The following is an 11,520-nucleotide window of genomic DNA, read 5'->3' as shown; positions in this document are numbered from 1 at the left end:
GGGAGAAGGGCCTAGGTCAGGGAGGTGACCAAGAACCCGATGGTCACTCTGACAGAGTTCCTCTGTGGAGATGGGAGAACCTTTCAGAAGGACAAACATCTCTGCAGGACCACCAATCAGGCCTTTATGGTAGTGACCAGACGGAAGCTACATCTCAGCAAAAGGCACATGACAGCTCGCTTGGAGTTTGCCAAAAGGCACCTAAAGGACTCATAGACCATGACAAACAAGATTCTCTGGTCTAATAAAACCAAGATTGAGCTCTTTGGCCTGAATGCCAAGCGTCACGTCTTGAGGAAACCTGACACCATCCCAATGGTGAAGCGTGGTGGTGGCAGCATCATGCTGTGGGGATGTTTTTCAGTGGCAGGAACTGGGAGACTAGTCAGGATCGAGGGAAAGATGAACGGAGCAAAGTACAGAGAGATCCTTGATGATAGCCTGCTCCAGAGCGCTCAGGACCTCAGACTGGGGTGAATGTTCACCTTCCAACAGGACAACGACCCTAAGCACACAGCCAAGACAACGCAGGAGTGGCTTCAGGACAATGTCCTTGAGTGGCCCAGCCAGGGCCCAGACTTGAACCCGATCTAACATCTTTGGAGAGACCTGAAAATAGCAGTGCAGGGACGCTCCCCATCCAACCTGACAGAGCTTGAGAGGATCTGCAGAGAAGAATGGGAGAAACTCCCCAAATACAGGTGTGCCAAGCTTGTAGCGTCATACCCAAGAAGACTCAAGGCTGTAATCGCTGCCAAAGGTGCTTCAATAAAGTACTGAGTAAAGGGTCTGAATACTTATGTAAATGTGATGTTTCAGTTTTTATTGTTAATAGATTTGCAAACATTTCTACAAACCTGTTTTTGCTTTGTCATTATAGAGTATTGTGTGTAGATTGATGAGGTAAAAAAACAATTCAAGCAATTTTAGAATAAGGCTGTAACGAAACAAAATGTGGAAAAAGTCAAGGGGGTCTGAATACATTCCGAATGGACTGTATGGTGTATATTTAATATTTTTCTTTTTCAAAAATGTCTAAAAACCTGTTTTTGCTTTGTCATTATGGGGTATTGTGTATAGATTGATTAGGGGGAAAAACGATGTAATACATTTTAGAATAAGGCTGTAAGTAACAAAATGTGGAACAAGTCAAGGGATCTGAATACTTTCCAAATGCATTGTATGATTGATAAAGTATGGTCACATTTCATTTGCCCTGTTAAACCTACTCTTTGGAATGACAGATAGAAACAGTGAATCTGTTCAGTTTTTAAGTGGAGATCTCTTTATAATCATTCTCACGATAGCACATTGGTAATAGTAAGTGACAAATACTGTATCATAGCTAAGCAGGGCTTGGTTAAAACCTTGGATGGGAGCAGTGGCGACTTTAGCATGTAAATCTTGGTGGGGCAAAAAGAATCTGCGGAGCCTCGTCTGGCAACGAAACAGTTAATTCAGCCTAATTTACTGCCTTAAAAAAACATGGCTGACTTGCTTAAACAATGGTGGTTTCTACTGGCAATTGAGATGTACAAACTATGGCATAAGGGGACGACAAACAGATATGAGGCAATCCGTAAATTTGATTAAGACAATGAGTGAGCTAGGACGGACGTAGTCAATATAACTATTTGTTCACCACTTTTGAAATGGACAGCGACAGAATTCAGAACATGGGCCGTTCTTACAGTGTACTCCCTGTACATCAAGTCAGAACCGTAGTGGGCATATAAGCAGACAATGAAAGCTCTTACAATGTTTGATGATTACATTTCTCAAAAACAGTTTATAGGCTACATGTGCACCACCAAGTCAGAACAGTAGGCGAAATGAAGAGGTGAAAATAGACCAAATTATTAGGGTGAGGCACATGGGCTACTAACAGCTTACTACACAACATACTCTTAGAATTACTTTCTTAGCTACAGTAAACATATCTCCCAGGAAAATTACATGATTTATGCAGCAGCATACAAGACAATTTTGGACTCACCTTGTTGTGCTGTGCTCACTTGAACAGGAAGGTGGCGTGGGCAAATTTTGACATAAAACTTTGTCATCAAAGTCTGACATTCTCTGGATTTATGGTGCTTTCAAGACAACCGGGAGCTCGAGGGGAAAAAAAAGGTTGAATCATGATGACATCATTGATCTTCAGGTCATAGCTCTAGAAAGAGGCCTGAGTTCCCGATTTACAATTCCGAGTTGGATGAAAGTTCAAAACCTATTTTCCCAGTCATAGCTCGCTTTTCCCGAGTTCCCAGTTGTCTTGAACTCACTAAAGTCAGATTTTGCAGTTCCAAGTTAACAGTTGTTTTGAGCGCAGCACAAATCATGCTTCATTGACAGCATGGCCAATGTTGAATGTTTATCATTTTAAACTAGGAAAAGAGACCCTTAATCTTAGACTTGTGACCACATAGCCATTCCACTGAATAGCAGACTAATGATTGCTCTGCAATGCTTGCAGTTAGCTATTGATTCCTTCCAAACCATTGTTGCAATTTGCAATTTCCAACTTGTTGTGTCCAATGGCCGATGAGCACCGATACATTTTGTCTATAATTTCTCTTCATTATTTATCTTCATATGACAAGGATTAAAAAGTATTTGCCAGTAGATTGTCGACTTGATTCATGATGATGACTGCTAGCTAAGATTTTGAAAGTATGATGTTGTCATGATCAGTCCAATCACAGCTACAGTAGATATAATGTGATTTGACATATTTTTGTCTGTGGCCAATGACCTTGAGCCTTCTTGGATGGGCACTTCTAATGTAACTCTATGGCAGCATCCAAGGGGCTTTAATGTTTTAGCTCTACCCTTAGACACTAGTGACATAGTGTCCCCATGAGTGACAGAACACTGAGCCAATCATGGCACAACGCTCCACCACCACAGAAAGCACTGAGCTAGGCTGAAACACCTGCATTTTGGAGCTGCCTTACTCAAGAAAACAAAAAAGAGACCATGTTTGTATGTGGCTTTATTAACTCAATTATATATATTTTTTTTTACATTGTTTGCCAACTGATACGTGACACGTATTAATGCCAAAATAGCATGCTAAACAGGTGGGGCGTTTGCAAAAAATGTGGGGCTCAAAACAGGTGGGTCTCTGCCCTGAATGACGGGTCGCCAGTGGATGGGAGACCAAAGGGTAGCTTTAGATAGATACATTCTCTAGTCAGAGGTGCTGCCCAGCCTATAGTTTTTTTTCTGATAGTGGCTGTAAAGTTGAAAATCTAACTTGTATTAAAGGTACAAATTCAACATATTTGTCTATGTTGACATTTAGTTGCCATGATGACATAATCCGGTGGTTGAAATTTCACTCTCAAAGACAACAGTTTATGATGCTGAATTTTTTTCTAATCCAATGTAAAATGCTGGGACCATGGATATTTACAAGATGTTAACAAACACTGACATATTGATTAAGAATTCCAAAATAACAAACAAATAAACCAAATGGCCCATATGCAGACACTAAGACTGGCTTCTAAGGTAGAGCACCTTAGACAGAGTGCCTATAACTTTGTCAAAGCATCAATAATTCCTCACACAGCTGAGTTAAAGAGAGCACTGTGACTTCTCAATTCCCCTGAAATTACAAACCTGAACGGGTTAAAAACCCAACCCCTAACACTGGGCCAATCCAATATGCACCTAAACAGGTAGGCTATTTCATAAATTCCTTCACAATCAATAGCCTACTTCTCATAGTTATCATATCAATGGCGAATATATAATACATTTCAACATATCACAGCATAGTAATACATAAACATTCAACAAATAAATATTAGGCATACACACCTCAAGTAGAACATTCTAATTACTCAGCCCTCATCTGCTGGATAACTAGGTGGACGTGACCAGCCGCAATCTCTGATCAGAGCCCCATCTGTTTTGAGCCCCACATTTTTAGCAACAGAAAAAACACACAGGCTTGCCTGTTTTGCATGTTATTTTGGCATTAATATGTGTCACATATGTTTGCAAACAATGTAAATATATATATATAAATATATATATATATAACTGAGTTAATAAAGCCGCATACAAACATGGTCTCTTTTTTTGTAATTCAACAATATTGAAATCAATGTCATTTCCTATTTTTCTAATTGTGGGCTGCCTACAGTCTGTCATTTCTGACTGAATATAGTTAATGATGTTTAACAACATGTGCTTAATGATATGCCAAGTCTTGATTTATATTGACATTTTAGTCATTACAGGGTAGGCTAAGCATTAGAATAAGCCGCCACAATATTTGCAACCGTAGGTGATAATATCTTTCAAGGAGCTGAGCCGTTGTCAGTGTTGTGGAATAATTATAAGGTTAAGGTAAAATTGGACTTTCTTTCCATACTATCAGTATCGACTGTAGGCCTATGCCTCAATGATGTACTTAAAGTCAGGGAACGTTCTCTCTGCATGGTCTTTTGGGAAATGTTACAGCTTCGGCCTTTTTTGCAACAAAGCATCATTGAAACGTTCGTAAACCTAAATTCCATTGCTATCAGGAAACCGAGCCCAGGTCATTTGGTTCTTATATTAGATGAAGAACATTGATAACACATTAATCTGTTGTACAAATAAAGAAAATATCTGACATTATATTCCCATTTGAACTTTGCTGTGCTTTTAAACGGTTGAAAGCTCAGTGATAGACATTTGGGTGACAAACTAAACCAAAAATCTAATTGTTTTTCTATTGGAATTTGGTTGTGCTTTTAGATGGTTGAAAGCATAGTGATAACACATCGGAAATTAAATTAACTTTTGACTGTCTTTTTGAGTGATTATAGGTTGTTAATTAATTTATCAACATCACAGTCAAATATTACCCAGTTCACCATGTTGAAAGTGCATTGTGTGCATTGTGTGTCCAGTGGGAATACCATAGGGTAGGGTCCAATTTTCTTTCATTCATTATGATTATACAATATTTGATTATTATAAAAGGGAATGAAAGGGACATGGTAAGTAATACAGGAAAGAAAGGTCCAATAACATCCAACAGTAATGGTCTCACCGAACTGTCAGAGCAGATTCCATCCCATCACTCATCTTAAAGCTTTCTAAACATTTGCTTATTCTTTTCCAATAATTTCTTGTCATAAAATATAAAACATTTTATCTCTCTGTAATTACATTCGTATTAAAATGTAATTAATCTATTGTAGTGACAGAATTATACACACTTTATAATGAGCATCAATCTATTTACAGGTACAATTCATACAGTATAGCCTCCCTGTATGTAAGCATACAACAACTTCAAGAGGTCTGGACCTTTATGGCACAGATTTAGTGATATGTCTCTGTAACCATAGGGTCGCTGGTTCAAGACCCCCGTTTAGTGTTTCCCACTCAATCATTACACTAGTTTCACACTAGAACCAAAGCCCCACACACTGAAGGCAGGGTAGAGAGGCTCTATGAAGGTGGTCTGTACTCTGTGAAGGAGGTTCATGCTATCAGACACACTGTAAAACGCCAGAGTCCCCTTTATCTGGTCCACATACACTCCTACCCTTGAGGACCTGGGCTTGGCTATATCTGTGCTCTGGTTCTTGTGCACAAAGGAATATTTGTCCTCAGAGCAGTACAGGCTCCAGGACTTGTCATTCCACCCCAGGCTGCATTCATTGCTGTTGCCCTTGCGTTTGATGCTCTGAAAGGTGACAGCGATGTCTATCTCCGTTCCTCTCCAGTCCACCTCCCAGTAGCAGCGACTCCCTGACAGACCCTCCTTACACAGCAGCTGGGATGGAAGAGAGTTGAATTGAATTGAATTGAATTGAATTGAATTGAATGAGATTAGTTAATTGGATATGAATCTGACCATCCGCCCACCCACCATACAATGTAAAGCACTATGAGTGCTTTGAAAAATATTATATGAAACTATGAGAAAGCCATATCCTTTCCTAGTCTAAGTCATGTGATGTCACACCTGAGCAAAAAAAGTTTCTTACCTGCTGCCAGTGGTCGAACCTGTCTGGATGGTCTGGGTAGTTCTTGGGTTCGCTCATCATCTTGGCTACAGTGTTGCCCTCAGATAGGTACAGGTTGGGGTGGGCACTGTTGACATCCAGGGTCGGCTGGACCAGGTCTGGATAGAGGGATAAAAGCTTTAGAATAGAAAGATAGACCAAACCAATAAATACTGTGGCGATTTCAGGGGGGTGTCCCCAACCAGGACTTGAACGCAGGACCCTGAAACTGTCAAACTTAACATTTAAAGCAGGGGGTTTGAACAAGATAGACCAAACAATGACCAAACAAGGCCTACATCAGAGGAACTACCAGTGTGATATGCTGTTTAATTATGCTGTTGTTTCCTTATAGTTGCCGAGGAGTAACAACTTATAAAGTTGAAGCTCCAGTTGCAGTTCTCTCTTATTAAAAGAGAAGAAACTCTGTCCTGTGACACATGATTAGGTGTCAATATTGCCTAACTGTTTGTTTAATCATAAAAGTTCCATGTTTTTCCACCGCTGGGAGCGACACAGTTATGGATGGTTTTCACCTAACCTGTTCTGCAGGTAGACAGACTTTCTCTGTCACTGTGGCACACTGGTTTCAATGCCAGTTTCATCCATCGTGATAATGTGACCACAGGAAAGTCGTGTTACATTTACATCCTTCCTTCAAATGTACATGAGTGTCTGTTACAGGAGACAGGGCACAAATTGAAATAGACACACTGTTATTTAATAAAAAACGTATTAAAATGACTCACATTTCTTGAAATCCTCTCTTGTCTTAGGTTCTGAATATTCTCTTGTCTTGGTTTCAAGTTCTTCTCGTGCCATAGGTTCTAGTGGTTGGATAATGTGGACCTCTTTGACTGTGGAGACAGAGACCGACCGCAGTAATAAATATTTGATACAAACAAAAACAATTAAATAGCGAATAAATACGCTACTGTGAAAACGGAATGAATAAAAACACAAATTTTCAAAAATAGCATGACATACATTGTAAAGAATAACCAGAGCAAAGTCACCCAAAAATAAGAAATCACTGTGTGTTGGGATAACTAACCTGCTGAGGCGATTTTGCTGATTTCCGTCTTGTTGATTTCCTCCACTTGCACCTTCAACGCAGCGATGGCTCTCTTGGCTCCATCGAAGGAGTAGTATGGTGCGACAGTGACATTGTTTAGATCCTCATATCCAGAGGGACCAGACAGAGACTGCCAGCTCTAGAGGAACGATGGAGAAAAGAGGAGCATGATGATGACTGAGCAATTCAGTTAAATAGCCACATTGATGATGCAACATAATTACGCTGATTAATTAAGCTGAAATTGAGTTTGACAGGTGAAACAATGTGGTTTCAATCCACTTTTGCCCAGTATACATTTAGTGCCTGGAGGGAAGTCTGATACTCCAGCTTCATCACGTTCCTGTGCCAGTTCCAGTAGCCAAGTGAATACAAGACTATGAAGTCTGGCAGTGTGAGACTGTAACTGTACATTATACCAACCTGTAGGAAGTGTATGTGGTCGTCAGTGTGGGAGAGTTTCTCCAGGTCAGTGTGTTTCTTCTTCAGCAGAGTTATCTCTTCTTCCAGGCGGTCCAACAGTCCCTCAGCCTGGATCACTGTGGTCTTCTCCTGGGCTCGCACCAGTTCCCTCACCTCTATGTACCTTCTCTCTATGGAGCGCAGCAGCTCTGTGAAGATACGTTCGTTCTCATCCAACACCGCCTGTGCAGAGTGCTGTATGGGGGAAATAGAGGGAGAGATAATAGAGCGGGAGTAAATGAAAGAGGGGACATGTAAGCAAGAAAGAGGGAGGGAAAAAGGGGAGGTTAAAGAGAGAGTGACATCCCCAGTTTGTTAGGAAGATTCTCTTACGAGTTTTGGGGGGTTTATTGGTGTGATTTAAAATAATAAGCTCTCCCACCCACTGCTTGCATGCAAAGGTTCATAATGTTTTAACCCACCTTGACTGATTCCACAGCCTGGCGAAGGTCTGTCCACTTCTTCACTCTCTGATCAATCCTCTGCTGAGACTTCATTAGAGTGGACCCCAGCTGTTTCTGTAGGGGACAACGTTTACACAATGTTATAGGAGCATCAACATATGAACCAGGCCTATGATGGATGTCATAATGTCTTATGTAGTATCTGTTATAAAGGCTTTATGAATGCATAGGGTGTGTAAAAAAAGGCCAGCTGTCTGAGGCTTTTTTAAAGGGAACTAGAGTATAGCATTACTAAAACTAACGTACTTGTTTCTCAATCCTCTCGGTGCCAGCCGGCACAGTGTCGTGGCGCTTGTGTTCATCCATCATGCAGAGGACACAGACTGAGGTCTGGTCGGTGCGGCAGAACACCTCCAGCAGCTTGTCGTGCTGGGCACAGATCTTCTCCCTCATCTGGCCCGTGGCCTTCACCAGCTTGTGTTTCATCAAGGCTGGGTACTCATAGTGGGACTGGAGGTGGGTCTCACAGTAGGAGGCCAGGCACAGTAGGCAGGACTTCACAGCCTTAAGAAGAAGACGACACAACACAGGTTTTATGACACTTTTACAGGACCTAAAGACACTTTACAATATAGAACAAAAAAAATAAACAAAACAATGTCAAACAATGTTTTGGGGGTAGCAGGTTGTCTACAGTATAGCGTTTAAGAGTGTTGGGCCAGTAACCAAAAGGTCACTGGTTTGAATGCCCTTGAGCAAGGCACTTAACCCTAATTGCTCCTGTAAGTCGCTCTGTGTAAGAGCATCTGCTAAATTACTAAAATGTAAAAAGATTTTATATACGTTCTTTCACCAAAATAAAATAAAACCAAACCTTCTGTTTCCGAGTGATGCAGAAGTCACAAAGGACATCGTCTGGTTTGGAGGTTTTGGGCTGAGACTGGGAACTCAGGGTAGTGGAGCGCCGTTGGGCCTGCCCTCCCAAAGTGCTGTACTTGCTGGTAATGTCCAGGTCCAAGGTACTGGCACGACGAGACATCTCTCCTGGGACAAGTAGTAGTCAGATCCTCAGGTAGAAGTGAGATCCCTAAAGGTGAGGTCCTCAGGTGAGATCCACAGGTAAATGAGCAGTACAGATTTAAAAGGGGGTGTCAGAAGGTTAAAGTGAGGTCTAAAGATTAAATCCACAGGTAAAAGTGTGACCCACAAGTAAAAAGTTAAAGTTGAGTTTCCACATTAAATTAGGTAAGATCTACTGGTAAATTAGGTGAGATCAGCAGGTGAAAAATGTTCACATGTGTAGGAGATGGGATCCGTAGGTAAAAGTGAAATCCACAGAGATAGATGTTGACAAGGGGTTGGTTTCAGTGAAACTGTGACTGGAATGTATGTGCTTGAGAGAGAGAGATTGTCAGTAATGAAGCCTGGTCACTGGGCTAAACCAGTCCTCCTGGTTGGATATTTAAAGGCTGGAGAGGTGTGGCTCTTCACTGCACACAGGTGCTGCATTTCACAAAAAGACAGGTGAGCACAAAGGAATTTAAAGCAGAGGGGAGTTACAACAACAAGGAAGACACTAAAAACAAGGTGTTATTTCACAAAGAATGATCAGTAAGTTGGCTAGCTAACTTTTATAAACACCTATAAATAACTTCCTTTTATGGTTTGTAAAGGAAGAAGCCAAAGTTCAATATACTGAGAGAATCTGTCAATTATACCATGACCAACTAAAATGTATAAATTACAGGAAACTGATCCAGTTTCGTGTTAAACTTCTATTCAGATGAATGCTTCATTCATGCAACCACACTGTAACGAGTGTGTTGAGAGTCAGGAAGAAAGTTCAGGGAGTGAGTGATTTATTACATAAATGCAACTAAATACAAAACGAGAACCACAAACAACGCACAGACATGACACTGGAACAGAAACAATGATGCCTGGGGAAGGAACCAAAGGGAGTGACATATATAGGGCAGGTAATCAAGGAGGTGATGGAGTCCAGGTGAGTCTGAAGATGTGCGTAACGATGGTGACAGGTGTGCGCCATAGCAATCAGTCTGGTGAACTAGAGGCCGGAGAGGGAGCACACGTGACACACACTTTGAGATCAAAACATCCTTTCATTCTGAAAGTGTTCATCTATAGGAAAAGGAGGACCAAACTCACATTCACATCGACAGGGCTGTAGTGGAGCGGGTCGAGAGTTTCAAGTTCCTTGGTGTCCACATCACCAACAAACTATCATGGTCCAAACACACCAAGACAGTTGTGAAGAGGGCAAGACAAAACCTATTCCCCCTCAGGAGACTGAAAAGATTTGGCATGGGTCCCCAGATGATACACTGTTACGCTGCTGCTACTCGCTGTTTATCTATGCATAGTCACTTTACCCCTACCTACATGTACAAATTACCTTAACTAACCTGTACCCTGCACATTGACTTGGTACCGGTACTCCCTGTATTGTTATTTCATTTTTTACTTTAGTTTATGTAGTAAATATTTTCTTACATCTATTTCTTGAAATGCATTGTTGATTATGGGCTTGTAAGTAAGCATTTCACTGTAAGGTCTACACCTGTTGTATTCGGCACGTGACAAATAACATTTGATTTGATTTGTCCACTGCTGTCTCCAATTATGATATTTTGCCACTAATTTGTCTTTTGACCAATCACATCAGATCTTTTGACAGATCTTTTTCAGAGCCGATCTAAATTGGTCAAAACACCAATTAGTGAACAAAAAGAAAATAATTGGGCTGCCTGTCTAAACACAGCTCTAGTGTTTATAGCTGTATGTCTGTATTGCATAATTACACATGACTGTGTAACGAGGTAAACCAAATACACTTATACAAGAACATTCTCTTTGGGTAAACCCCACAGTCAATCTGGAAAATGTCAAGAACTTCGAACGTTTCTTCAAATGCAGTCGCATAAACCATCAAGAGCTATGATGAAACTGGCTCTCATGAGGACCACCACAGGAATTCATGAGAGTTACCAGCCTCAGAAATTGCAGGCCAAATAAATGCTTCACAGAGTTCAAGTAACAGACACATCTCAACATCAACTGTTGAGAAGAGATTGTGAACCAGGCCTTCATGGTCAAATTGCAGCAAAGAAACCACTACTAAAGGACACCAATAATAAGCAGAGACTTGCTTGGGCCAAGAAAATCGAGCAATGGACATTAGACCGGTGGAAATCTGTCTTTTGGTCTGATGAGTCCAAATTTGAGATTTTTGGTTCCAACCGCTATGTCTTTGTGAGTAGGTGAACGGATGATCTCCGCATGTGTGGTTCCCACCGTGAAGCATAGAGGAAGAGGTGTGATGGTGCATTGCTGGTGACACTGTTGGTGATTTATTTAGAATTCAAGGCACACTTAACCATCATGGCTACCACTGCATTCTACAGTGATACGCCATCCCATCTGGTTTGCGCTTAGTGGGACTATCATTTGTTTTTCAACAGCACAATGACCCAACACACCTCCATGCTGTGTAAGGGCTATTTGACCAAAAAGGAGAGTGATGGAGTGCTGCATCAGATGACCT

The 11,520-nt window shown here is 41.2% G+C and overlaps 1 protein-coding gene across 1 annotated transcript; it reads right to left on the bottom strand.

Moving 5' to 3' along the window:
- Positions 1–4,201: 4,201 nt before the first annotated feature.
- Positions 4,202–9,362, bottom strand: ftr14l (finTRIM family, member 14-like). The gene is made up of 8 exons (XM_014215000.2): positions 8,830–9,362; positions 8,262–8,519; positions 7,974–8,069; positions 7,513–7,746; positions 7,069–7,228; positions 6,764–6,871; positions 5,997–6,133; positions 4,202–5,782 (listed from the first exon to the last, which is right to left on the bottom strand). The coding sequence occupies exons 1-8, from the start codon at positions 8,992–8,994 to the stop codon at positions 5,396–5,398; spliced, it is 1,545 nt and encodes a 514-aa protein (XP_014070475.1). The 5' UTR covers positions 8,995–9,362; the 3' UTR covers positions 4,202–5,395.
- Between the last annotated feature and the right edge of the window lie 2,158 nt (positions 9,363–11,520).

The sequence above is a fragment of the Salmo salar genome, chromosome ssa01 (assembly GCF_905237065.1).
Source record: "Salmo salar chromosome ssa01, Ssal_v3.1, whole genome shotgun sequence".
NCBI classification, from domain to species: domain Eukaryota; kingdom Metazoa; phylum Chordata; class Actinopteri; order Salmoniformes; family Salmonidae; genus Salmo; species Salmo salar.
This window is presented reverse-complemented; position numbering and strand designations above follow the sequence as displayed.

What these genes read in the sequence shown, in the direction of transcription:
- ftr14l (XM_014215000.2), bottom strand. Translation starts at nt 8,994, where the DNA reads ATGTCTCGTCGTGCCAGTACCTTGGACCTGGACATTACCAGCAAGTAC. An exon ending in GCATCACTCGGAAACAGAAG is followed by an intron (nt 8,520 to 8,829) that starts GTTTGGTTTTAT and finishes CTTCTTCTTAAG; the next exon opens with GCTGTGAAGTCCTGCCTACT. An exon ending in CAGCAAAATCGCCTCAGCAG is followed by an intron (nt 6,872 to 7,068) that starts GTTAGTTATCCC and finishes CTGTCTCCACAG; the next exon opens with TCAAAGAGGTCCACATTATC.